The 13548-nt window shown below is 39.6% G+C and overlaps 1 protein-coding gene across 1 annotated transcript in view; it reads left to right on the forward strand.

The window, feature by feature from the left end:
* The first annotated feature begins 4208 nt into the window (after positions 1 to 4208).
* The window catches only part of IFIT2 (interferon-induced protein with tetratricopeptide repeats 2), a 53521-nt gene continuing 44181 nt past the window's right edge, over positions 4209 to 13548 (forward strand). Inside the window, exon 1 of the mRNA XM_006880401.1 lies at positions 4209 to 4273. Within this exon, the coding sequence (XP_006880463.1) occupies positions 4209 to 4273 (65 nt within the window). The remainder of the gene's footprint in view (positions 4274 to 13548) is intronic.

A 13548-nucleotide genomic window follows, 5' to 3' on the forward strand; every position in this document is an offset into this window, starting at 1 on the left:
GTTTTTGGATAATCTTCAATAGAATCTTACTTGCATGTGAAATCAATGATATTGTTCTGTAGTTTCCGCACTCAGTTGGGTCACCCTTCTTTGGAATGGGAACAAATATAGATCTCTTCCAGTCAGTTGGCCAAGTGGTTGTTCTCCAGCTTTCTTGGTACAACTTGGTGAGCACATCCAGGGCAGCATCTGTTACTTGAAATACTTCAATTGGTATACCATCTATTCCTGGGGCCTTATTCTTTGCTATTTCCTTCAAAGCATCTTGAACTTCTTCCTTCATCACCATAGGCTCTTGCTCAGAATGAATTTTTTTTTAAGCCAAAATGTGTATGGATAGAAAAACCAACAGTATGACTTGTAAACTTTCACTCCTATAAAAAAATTTAAAATATTAGTTATTAATTATTTCATTCAACAAAAGTTACATTGAGCACCTACTGTAAGCCAATTGCACCACACTGCATAGTTTAAAATTAAGGGAGTGTGACAGGTTTATATTCTTTTTCCATATCTATTCAATCTGTATGTTGAGAGAAGCATTCAAAAAGCTGGACTCTATGAAGGGGAATATGACATCAGGATAAGAGGGAACCTCATCAATAACCTGTGTTAGGCTGATGACACAACCTTGCTTGCTGAGAGTGAGGAGGACTTGAAGCACTTGTTGCAGAAGATTAAGGAATGTAGCCTTCAATATGAATTGTATCTCAGTGTCAAGAAAACAAAGATTCTTACGACTGGACTGATAGGCAACATCATGATGGATGGAGAAGAGATTGAAACTGTCAACAAATTTATCTTTCTTCTATCCACAATTAACATCCTTGGTACCAGCACTCAGCAAATAAGGAGACACATTGCGCTGTGAAAGTCTGCAGTTAGGGATCTCTCTAAATTATTGAGCAGTAGTGATGTCAGTTTGAAGACTTAGGTGAGTCGGATTCAGGCCACGATCTTTTCAATCACTTGCTATGCATCTGAGAGCTGGCTAATGAATAGGGATGACAGAAGAAGAATTGATGCCTTTGAGCTGTGGTGTTGGAGAAGAGGATTGAACATCCCATAGACTGCTAAAAGAACACACAAATATGTCTTGGAGAGGGTGTAGCAGAAGTGCTTTTTGGAGGCAAAGATGATGAGGCTTCACATCATATACTTTGGGCATGTTGCTAGGAGGGGCTATTCCTTGGAGAGGGACATGATGCTGGGAAGGGTGGAGGGCCAGCCAAGGAGAGGAAGACCCTCGACTAGGTGGATTGACATGGTGACTGCAATGGGGTCTAGTGTGTCAGGAAGTGTGAGGATGGCACAGGAGAAGACAGGGTTCAGAGCCACTGTTATAGGGTCACTATGAGTCATACTCAGCAGCACTAACAACAACAGCGTAAGAGAAGTATTAATAGGACACTTGGGATATAGTAATCAGTCAAAAAAGATCTATGTTCTCCTAGAGCCTCCTAATGAGACAAGACACCATGAAGAAGAGTTCTCTTTAAAGTGGTGGGAAGTTCCATTGTAAACAGTGAAGCAGAGTACAGGTATGAATGAAGAATGATCCTTTTTTCCCCCCAATATTTTTTTATTATTAATTTTAATAGATACTTTTCTCCCTGCCCACCCCTCCCCACCAGCTTGCTCCCTCCTCCAAAGAGAAAAAGAAAAAAAAATTCCTTCATTAGTATACAATTCCCACATCCCTTCTCCCCCACCCTCCACCCCGAGTAAACTTCTCTATGCAACCTTAATTCTGGATTCCTGTGCTAACCATAATACTCAATCATATATCACTTCTAATCTGTTCTTTCCCTCATCTGTTACAGTACAATATACATAATTTATCCAGTTTTTTCTGTCATACCCCAACCCTGATGTCAGACCCATTCTACAACAGTGGCACCAGGCAGTATTTGTCCCTTTGTGACTGAGATATTGCACTCAGCATAATGTCCTCCAGGGTCACCCACTTTGAATAATATTGCACAAGTTCCTTGTTTTTCAATGCTGTGTAGTATTCCATTGTGTGGATATACCACAGCTTCTCTATCCATTCGTTTGTTGATGGGCCCTTAGGTTGCTTCCAACTCTTTGCTATTGTAAACAAAGCTGCGATAAACATGGGTGTGCATATATCTGCTTGGATGGCAGACATGGTCTCTCTGGGGTATATTCCCAGTAATGGGATTGCTGGGTCTAATGGTATCAATATATTTGCAATTTTTTAAGAAAGTGCCACACCGCCTTCCACAATAGTTGCACCATCTTACATTCCCACCAACAGTGAATAAGAGTTCCGGTTTCTCCACATCCTCGCCAGCATTTGTTGCTTGCTGTTCTGTTATATTTTGCTATTCTGACTGGGGTGAGATGATATCTCATAGTTGTTTTGATCTGCATCTCCTTTAAAGCTAGGGACTTTGAACATTTCTTCATGTGCTTGCTGGCCATCTGAATATATTCTTTGGTGAAGTGTCTGTTCATATTCTGTGCCCATTTTTCAATTGGATTATTTACCTTTATCTTATTGTGGTGTTCAAGTATTTTATAAATTCCAGATGTAAGTCCCTTATAAGAATGATCCTTTTATAAATATCCTGTGAAATAAGAAAGACTGATGAAGTGACATGTGAACACAGGTGTGGAGGCAGTGTCAGTGGAGAGCTATTTAGACACTCAGGAAACATCATTCTAGAGTTAAAGAATAGCAAAGGCAAAGCCCTGAGGTGGGAATATTCCTGGTGGCTACAAGGAAGATCAACTTGCTCAGTATAGTTGGAACAGCATATACTGGGAAGTAAGTGATGTTATTGTATACCATCAAGGCAGAACCAACTGAGAGCTGATGAGAGCTGACAGCACCCTCTACAGGGTTTTCAGAGGCAGTAAACCGTGTGGAAGAGAATGCCCATCTGTCCCCTGCAGAGCAGCTGGTGGATTCAAACCACAAACATTTGGTTTAGTAGCACAACTCCTTACCACTAAACCACTAGAGCTTCCTGGTGGTAAGTGGTATAAGTTGGAAATCAGAAGATACATTGGTGCCATAAAAGCCAGTTGAAGGTCATGGTTAAGATGCTGCCTTTTCTTGTGATGAAATTGAATGGTCAGCAAAGAATTCCCAGCAGAAGGACAACTTGATCTGACTTACTGTTTAGAAGGATTCTTTTGACTTCTAGTGTCAACTATGGAAACAGGGAGACTAGTTAGAAGGCTACTACAGTAACCCAAGGATGGCTTAGACTAGTCTGTGGACAGCAGTGGGAGAGAGAGAGATAGTTGACTAAAACATGTTAAAGAGTTTTCTGTGGGGGATGCCAGGTTGGGAAGATGGTGGCCTTTCACCGTTGTGACCTGTTCTGGTCCACTGAAGTTGTGCACAACAAAAAAAGGAGAATTATCCAGCAGAAATGTTACTTTTTCTGCTGTGTTCAAAGCTCCTATTCAACCAGATATGATTAACTTTGTTCATACCAACTTCTTAAAAAAAAACCAACAAGCTGGGCTATGCTGAATTTTGGGGTATTGAAAGAGCTGTGGCGCTGACAGAGTTCAAGGTGGTGAAAGGTACTGTTGTGTTGTAAATATGTGTTGTGGAAGCCACACATTTGCATCAACCAATATCTCATGCCACCAGCACCACAGAGCGGATATAACTCAGAAGTGTTACGCCATCTCCTCTTCTCCAGATGTCTCGCTCTTCCCAGCACTGGTCATATCTACAGGTTGATATATTGAGTTTCATGCACTTCTTTGATGGTAAAAGATGAAATTGAAGATGACAAGACCAAGATGGCTGTTGTGAATCTCAAGAAATATGAGATCTGGAGTGATATAAAAAAGTCCTAGGCTGCTCAATGAATGAGAACTGACAAGAGCAAAGTGAGAGACAGCTGACATAGGCAGCACAAGGGACCATGTATTTTCTGTCAAGGAGGACTGCAGTGTCGTTGAGAAACATCCCTGCAATGACTCTGCTTAATGTATGCAAAGCGAACATTTTAAAAACTTGCTCCTGATGAGGCATGTGGGAGGTTTCTGCATTCAGACTGGTAGTACTTTTAACAAGTTAGATGAGCTTGTATGACAACTGGCATAAAACTGCCCCCTTCAAGAGTAACTACAACCTTCCCCTACATCAAAATAGACATGAGCAGAATATTGCAAAGCCCCGAGGTTCAAAGAGCCCTCCATGGGCTCATTGTTGCACCATGCACGAAGATTCCCTGCAGAGTCCTGGAGAAGAACTCCCTGGAAAACCTGAGAGTCATGGAAGGTAATTCCATTCTTCTCTAGGCCAGGAATCATGGACTTGAACTGGTAAAGCCACTGCTTTAGAGACCAAGTCAGAGAGAAGGGGGCTCCAGCGAGAAGTCTGTGGCAGAGGAAAACAGAAGATTGAAAACTGTTGATGTGAAGGAACTTGTGCTGGGAAAGAAGGAAGTGGCTACCAAGAAATCAGCAGCTGAGAGGCAGCCAAAAAACCCTTCCCCGTGGGAAAAGAAGCCAGTTGAATAAAATTTTAAATGCATTTATGCTGTTCAAGTCAAATAATTTTGGACAAGTTTATTTTGGATAAAGACCTGATCAAAGAGGTAGTGCAGGGATGTGGGGCAAATGTCCAGGAAGCTAAGCTGTCAGGATTTACTGGTGGGTTAAATATATACATCAGAGGAATCACAGAAAAAAAAAAAGGAATCACACAATGCTTAATGAATTAAACATTATGAATGTTAAATGAAGTTGTTATTAACGGAAATGAAAAAAGTACAGAGTGGTGCTGGAGATAAAAACTGCATCAGCTGATAGGATCATGTGGTTCTTGTTCTTGTTTTCTTAATGTGATGAATTATATTGTTTTTCTTACACTGAACCATTCTTACATAACTGTTATGAATCTTGCTTGGTCATGATGAATTCTATTTTTGATATATTGTTGGATTCTATTGGCCAGGATTTTGTCGAGGATTTTTGCGTCTACGTTCATGATTGGACTATAGTTTTCTAGTTTGGTAATGTCTTCGTCCAGTTTTGGAATTAGAGTAGTGCTTGTTTCATAGAATGATTTTAGGAGTGTTCTTTCTTTTTTCTGTCTTTTTAAATAACTTAAGTAGACTTGGTGCTAAAAAGTTACAATCACTCCAGAAGGCAGTTTGGCATTTCCTCAAAAAGTTAAACATAAAAATCACATAAGTTCCAGTTATTCAACTGCTAGGAATATACCCCAAGTAAATCAGAACTGAGATACAAACAGAGTTATGTACACCTATGTTCATAGCTGCATTATTCACAGTAGCAAGAAAATGGAAACAGCCCAAATGGCCACGACAAGTGAATGGATTGAGAAATTGCAGTGGATTCAAACAATGGAATACTATGTGGCTCTAAGGAACAATGGTTTTGTAAAATACTATAAAATATGGGAGAGTCTAGAGAGCACTTTGCTGGGTGAAATTACTCAATCTCATCAGGGCAAATACTGCACGAGACCATTATTGTAAAAATAGAAGGATATCTGAGCAAGATCTGTATAAAAGTTCAAAAGGGGAAGAGAAAGGGACCAACCTCAGCCCACAGGCCCCCTCCCGGGCCTGACTGTGGTGGGGCTGCCTCTGTAGATGCCCGCGAATATAAGCACAGCATTTTGCTATTGGCAGGTGCCATCAAATTGAGTACAACTCACAGTGCCCCTATGAATAACCAACTTGAACTCTGCCCTATCCTATGCCATCCTCATCATTTCTGACACACTAGCGACCATTGCCAAAGTCACCATTTCAACCCATCTCATTGAGGGTCTTCCTCTCCTTCACTGACCCTCCATCTTTCCAAGCAAGATATTCTTCTCCAATGATACCCTCTCCCAGCTTCATGTCTGAAGTAAGAAAGATGAAGTTTCACCATCTTTGCCATCAAAGAACACTCTGCCTGCACTTTTTCCAAGACATATCTATTTGTTCTTTTGAGAGTATGTGTGATATTCGGTCATTTTCTCCAGCACCACAACTCAAAGGCATCAATTCTTCTGTCATCCTTATTAATTGTCTAGTTCTTTGATACATAGCAGGTGATTGAGAAGACCATGGCCTATGCACCTTAGTCTTCAAACTGACATCATTGCTCTTGAGCATTTTGGAAAGGGCCTTGGCAGCAGATTTACCAATGCAATCTGTCTCCTGATTTCCTGACTGCTGGTATCAAGGGTGTTGATTGTTGATCTAAGGAAGATGAAATCATTGGCAGCTTCAATCCTTTCTCATCTGTGAAGTTGACTGTTGGTCCTGTGGTCAGGCTGTTTTGTTTTCTTGATGTTGAGATGTAATCGATACAGAAGGCTGCAGTCCCATAATCTGAAGCAAGTGTTTATCATAGCCTCTTCATTCTCAGCAACAAAAGTTGTAGCATCTGCATAATGCAAGTTGTTAATGAATCTTCCTTCAATCCTGATGCCACATTCTTCCTCATAGAGTCCAGCTTCTTGAATTATTCACTCAGCATACAGAGTGAATAGGTCTGGAGAAAGGATATAACCCTGATGTATGCCATTCCTGATTTTAAACCATGCAGTGTTCCCTTGTTCCTTTAGGACAACAATATCTTCTTGGTCTAGGTATAGATACCTTATGAGCACAATTAAGTGTTCTGAGATTCTCCTTTTTCTCTGCATTAGCCATATTTATTATAATCCACATTGTCAAATGCCTTTGCATAGTCAATAAAACACAAATAGACATTTTTCTGGTATCATTGGCTGTCAGCCAGGATCCATCTGACCTCAGCAATGATATCTCTGGTGCGGCAACCTCTTCTACAGCCAGCTTGAACTTCTGGCAGTTCCCTATCAATGTACTGCTCTATCTATTTTTGAATGCTCTTCAACAATATTTTGCTTGCATGAGATATTAATGACACTGTTAAATAATTTCTGTACTTTGTAGGATGACTTTTCTTGGGAATGGGAATATACGGATCTCTTCCAGCCAATTGACCAAATTTCCTGAATAGTATAATTACTCCTGTGTTTGGATCACATCAGTAACCAAGAGAGAGGGGTCAGTACAAGTCCTTCCCGTCCTAGTCCTTGGCATCCTGGTGTTTCTGCCAGGATTCTGCCACCTGCTTATCTCTTACTATTCAATCAAAGTCTACCAGTACTCCCACAGTGACATGACATACTTTGATGACTAGCACCCACCTCATGTCAAAGAAGAAGAGTCATAGATGGGACTGAGTCCAATTTAAGCCACTTGGCAGAAAGCATAAATAAGGGGTAAGGAATTCTGTTGTTTGCAGAGGTGTGGCAAAACTATGACCAGATTGTATGGGTCTATATGAAACTAATCTTACAAGTAACTAATTAGGATATTCTTTATTTTCCCATCTCCTGGTACTGGCAAAAACTCTTGACAAGCTTTTCTTCATATATCTGTATCATGGAAAGTAACTGCTAATTAATTGCTGTCGAGTGAAGATTGACTTGGTATTGACCTTGTACTGGGTTTTTTTAGGCTGTAAATTGCATGGGAGGAGACTGTCCATCATTTTCCTATGGAGGTCCTGCTGGATTTGAACCATCAGAGAGGCATAGCCTTTTGGATTGGCAGCGCAAGTCCTTACAGACTAGGGCACCAGAGCTCCCTTCTTAGATGAGTAATGTATGTAGCAATAGGAGGTTGTATGTAGCAATAGGAGGTTATTCTGTAATTACAAAGTTTACCACCACCTTCCTTTCTAAAGAAGGTAACTTCTTTAAAATAATCTTTATTTTTATTTATTCAGTGACTGTAACAATGAGCTTGAGTGTGGCAGAAATTGTGAGGGTAAAGTTCAGATCTGTTCATAGAGTCACTTTGAATCTTAGTGGATTTGATAGTACCAAGCAACACCATGTACATGTGAAAACTGGACACTGAACACTGAAGATCCATTTACCCCTTTGAATTGTGATATTAGATAAGAGTACTGAATGTCCGTGCTTTGCCAAAAATCCCAAACAACTTTGATTAAAAAACGCCCCCAACTTTGTCTTGGAAGAAAGGTACACAGAAGGCTTCTTCAAGTGAAAATGACAGGACTTTATCTAACACGATTTGGGCATGTTATGGGGGGGCTACTCCCTGGAAAAAGGCATCATGCTCAGTCAGCAAAAAACAGGAAGACCCTCAGTGAGACAGATTGTTACAGTAGTTACAGTGGCCCCATGCACAGTGGTGACTGAGAAGAGCATAAGATTGGGTGGTGTTTTATTCTGTTAAACCTATAGCTGCTATGGGTTGAAACTAACTGCATGGTACCTAACAACAATAACAACTAAGTTGTTCAGCACCAACTCATGGTGATCTGATGGAAATGCTGCCTGGTTGCAGTGCATCTTATGAACATGACTAACAGTGGATAGTGGTGCAGAAGATGTGAAGCCTGAAATCATGAAGATAGCACTCACACTCAGAGAAGTAGCCTGGTGCTTTTATCTACTTCCTAAGGATTGTATCCCACTGCTGTTCATGACTTTTTTTAAATTTTCTACTAGTTTATTTAGAAAATTTGAATAAAAATTTGAACAAATTCTTTCCATTTCCTCACCCTCCACCCGTCAAATTGTACAACCCCATGATTAATCCTTCCCTCCCCCTGCACATCCTCATCCCTCTGCTTACACCCTCACCCACCGCTCTTGGATCCTTATACTCATTCTACAATAATGGTTTTATGCAATAGTTTTCCTGTGGGACTGAGTTAGTTCACTCAGCATAATGCTCTCCAGTTACTTCCGAGTTAAATAATAATTTACAAAGTTATTGCTCCTGAGTGCTGCATAGTATTCCACTGTGTGAATGTACCATAATTTCTCAATCCAGTCGTTTCTGTTTGGACATTTGGGCTGTTTCCATGTTCTTGCAATGGCGAATAATGTTACTATGAACATTGGTGTACAAATTTCAGTTTGTGCCTCAGTTCTCATATTCTCAGGATATATTCCAAGTAGTGGAATATCTGGGTCATATGGAATTTCTATGTTCAAGATGGATCAGAGACCTGGGAGTAAAGCCCAAAACCATAACGTTCATAAGAGACAAATTGGGATCAAGCTTAGAAGAGCTAGCCTAAGGTATAAAAAGACTGCCAAATACAACCAGAAATGCACAACTAAAAAAGAGAATAAAATTGATGCATGGGACCTTCTAAAGATTAAATCTCTGTGCATATCAAAAAGTTTTTCCAACAGGGTGAAAAGAAAGCCTACAAACTGGGAACAAACATTTGGCAATACCATCTCAAACAAAGTCATATAACAAAAGTTTACAGAATACTACTGGGCCTCCACAAGAAAGACTGATAACCCAATTACAAAATGGGCAAAAGACATGGAAAGAATTTTCACAGAGGAAGATATTCAAATAGCAAACAGATACATGAAGAAATGCTCCAAATCATTGGCAATAAGAGAGATGCAAATCAAAACCACAATGGGGTACCATCTCACTCCAGTAACAGTGGCAAAGTTCAACAGGGCAGCAAGTAATAGATGTTGGAGAGGATGTGGTGAGAAAGGAACTCTTATACATTATTGGTAGGAGTGTAGATGGTGCAACTATTCTGGAAGGCAATTTGGCACTTCCTCAAAAAGCTGAGCATAGAAATTCCATATGTTCATGAATTTTCTTAAAAGCCAGTCATTCTGCTGGCTGTTGAGGATACAGACCTAAAGAATACTTTAATTCTTCCTCCAAAATGTAGCAGCAGAGATTTAAGGAATCTGAGCACCAAAAAAAGGAAAGCAGAGTTCTCTAGACTGGACAGGCACAGATATGCTGAGCTCACTTTCAACCGTTAATCATATCTTGTGCTCGTACCCTGCATTGCCAGTATGTGGCAGCAGTGGTCCAGGAAGTCCATCCCTGCCACATAACTGATACTTAAGACCGACACTCTGGTCTACCTTTGACCTTGTTTCCCTCTTCTACTCCCCATTTTAATTAGAAAGTCTAGTAATTCTATCTCTTAGAGTTAAGAAAATTCCAGTAGCTGCCTTGCCTTCTGTCTCATTTTCTTTTCTTTTCCATTGAAAACTATGGAAAAAGGTATATTGGCTTGCAGTTGAAACTATCAGGTACAACAGGTCAGGGAAAGTAATTTGTGATGACTGAATTTAATATAACATACAACAGACTTCCTTGGTCTGCTCCTGCCACTGTCTCCTATCACATTTTTGCCTAAATGCTCCCTCAGACCCTAAATTCCACCTATGTGTAAAAATCTGTAGTTCTCAAGAGCTCATTTTTTTTCTATGACCACCCTATCAGGGTGGTCTGCAAGTTTCACTGCTAACACACTGGCCACATGTCTCAGTTAGTTAAAACTCTTGGGAGATAGATGAGCAGTGTGTTTCTATTTCAACTCATAGCATGGAAACCCAGTGGAGGCTCATCAGGATTTGGAACCAGCTTGAGAGCAGTGAGTGAATGAGTGAGTTCTTCTACCTTGAAACTCTTCATTTACCCTATTTCTCTGAAGGTGAGAGTATAGAGAGATTAGGACTCCCCCATACACTGCTGGTGAGACTGTAAAATGGGGCAGCCACTATGGAAGGCTGTGTGAAGCATCCTTTAGGGTGGGAATACTCTTTGATGCAGCCATCTCATTCAGTATATATCCTAAAGAAGTAAGAGCTGTGACATAAACAAGTGTGCACACGTTCATGCTTATGGTGTTGTGGCAGTTGTGAGGTTCTAAACCTCAGCCAAAATTTGGAGATCAACAAAGCTTTTATTGCACGTGGTTAGAATATCAGGTAATGCTTAAACCATTCTGACCCCGAGGGGAAGCAAAGATTGAGGTTATATGTACAGATTGGACATGGGGATTACACAAAGTTCATTGTGGTTGGGCAGTAGAGATTTCTTCACATTCTGATACAATTCACTATTGTCCAGGCTGCTGGGTCAGGTGCAGGATGTAGTCAGGGAATGGTAACCAAGCAAGGTCGAACTTGAACACAAAATCTCAACAAAACATATTATTGCTAAAATTATTGAAGCATGCATTTCTTAAAATGGCCATCAGAACAAAATGGCTTTTCTAATGCTAACAAATAAAATGTCTTCCCTAAAGCTTAACATATAAGCTGCTACTACAATAGTAGTAGTATTTACACCAGTAAAGAGATGGAATTAGTCCTAGTGTCCATCAATGGACAAATTATTAAACGAACCTTGGGACATTCATACAATGGAGTACTATGCAACAGTAAAGAATATTAAAGAATAACATGGATGAATCTAGATATTATGTTAAGTCAGTCATGAAAGGATAAATATTATATAAGACTGCCCTTATTTTTTAAAAAAACAAAACACCTGAAGAAAGGCTTATAGACAGATAGAATCATTCTTGGATGGTTACCAGGTTTGGACTTCTTTCTGGGAAGAGAAGGGGAGTAAACAAATAAATAGATAACAGATGCATATTAAAATGGATGGAGTCAATACACAATAAGGAAATGATCAGCCTAATGCTACTAAAGAGAGAGAAGACAGAACAGTACAAAAGGATCACTGAAAACCAGAATACTAGGGAGGAAGTGGGGAAGTTCAATTATAATTGTGAGTATTGTAATTAATGTTAGTAAGCTAAATGTCTATGAACAGTTAAACAAAAACTCTATTTGCTTTTGAAACTTTCATTCAAATCACGTGGGGGGAGAGGAGTGGGGATCTAACAGAAAAGAAAGGAAGAATGCAGGTTACCGGGGAGTAGAGCAGTGAGTAGACCAGGTTTTGTTCATGGTGCTTAACCATGGACAAATGTATTTGTTAGTTTCTTCTAAAATGCAATTCTCATATGTCTATTTTGCTAAGACTTGTGGAATAGTTCAACAGATAACAAGAAATAACCTCAACATTAGAGAACTGAGAAACGAGGGAAGGAGCTGGCAATGATTCTCATTTCCCTTTGTGAAGTTAGAGGACAAGTGAAACCCCATTGCCACATTATTTTTACAGATTGTGTCATAGATCATATTGTTCACAAAGCCAAAAACAGTATCTGGCCCTTAAGAGGAAAAGTTTGCATTGTAAAGTAGAAAACTTTGTGATAATTGCCATTCCTGGGGTGTTTTCCACTCACTAGAATGTAGAAACTGCTGGAGGTGGTGTGCCAGAGACCCCTGTACACGCACACAACAGCCTGCCAGAGCTTTTATTGTTATTTGATATGTTTGCATTTGCTCTGAGATGTGGCAAGTAAATAATAATAGGAGCCAAGAACAGAGCAAAGAATTGCTTATGGTCTTGCATTCTGCTGGAAGACTATTTACACACTTGTTTCTTCATATTGTCCATGTATGAGGAAAAAGAAAAGCCCACCTCTTAATGCTCAACTGAGAATGGAAAACTTATATGTGGATTTCATCACTATCAATCATTTGGAGGGTTATAAAGAAGAAGACAGATGGTCACACAGATGAGGATTAGCGATGGATACCAATCAATCTGTGGTGCCTAGGTGCAGGAATCTTTTTGTATTAGTAATCTCCTTCTTGTTGTTGTTGTTGTTGTTGTTGTTGTTGTTAGGTGCTGTCCAGTTGACTAGGACTCACATCTGAGCTCTGCCCCATACTGTATGCTGAAGCCAATTCTTTCTTGTTTGCTTGTTTGGTTTTATTAATATTTCCATCATTTATATGCATTGTGTTTCATTCCCATCCATTATGTTTTATGTACTCTTTAATTAACATTTTATTCCATTCATGCATATTGTGGGTTCTCTCCCCTTACTGCCGCGGGCTGCTGCACTCAGGAGGGGCTGCAAGCCTGGAGTCTAGGGTCTCGAGGGAACACGAAGGTGGGTAGAAGTTTGAGGGACAGTGAAAAAACACAAGACGAACAGTCAAGTGATCTTGATGATTTTAATTCTGTCATTCTCATTCTCATTCTTCTTCCTTCTTCCTTGCTTATTGCATTTAGCATGATACATTTATATCCCATTTTTACTATTAGGGGCTTAACAAGAGCCAAAAAAACAAGATAATAAAGTTAAGAATAAAGTTTCCATTATTTTCTTGCACACAGCTATTCTTTATGGTCATGGTTCCTTGGTAATTGGAGAGCTTGGTAGACAATGGCTTTACGCTTAAACACTTTTTTTTAAACCTGTTCTCCAACTTGTTCGGGTTACAAAGTTACAAAGTAAAAAAGTTACATTTTAAATTTAAGCTGACACACTTGACATTTTTAGCTGAATTTACAATATTATTTATTTCCATTCAAGAGACAACACTTTTACACCTTTCATTATTTCAGGGGTGATTACTATCTCAATAAGGGGGTTTAGGTTCATACAAAGGATGTTTTGGGTCATAATATCGCCTAAATTCATCAACCCAATCTCATGTTTCATGACTTATTTTGCCACTTATACCTCACATAACATCTTCCCTCTGGTCATTTTCAAACCTTTTGAAAAATATATCCCAAAACACAAAACCATCAGGATGTTTTGCATTAAATTCATTATATTCTCCAGTATATGGAAGAGGTTTATCTGTAGGCT

The sequence above is a fragment of the Elephantulus edwardii genome, unplaced genomic scaffold (genome assembly GCF_000299155.1).
Source record: "Elephantulus edwardii isolate Elephantulus edwardi_28Jun2011 unplaced genomic scaffold, EleEdw1.0 scaffold00007, whole genome shotgun sequence".
Classification (NCBI taxonomy): Eukaryota; Metazoa; Chordata; class Mammalia; order Macroscelidea; family Macroscelididae; genus Elephantulus; species Elephantulus edwardii.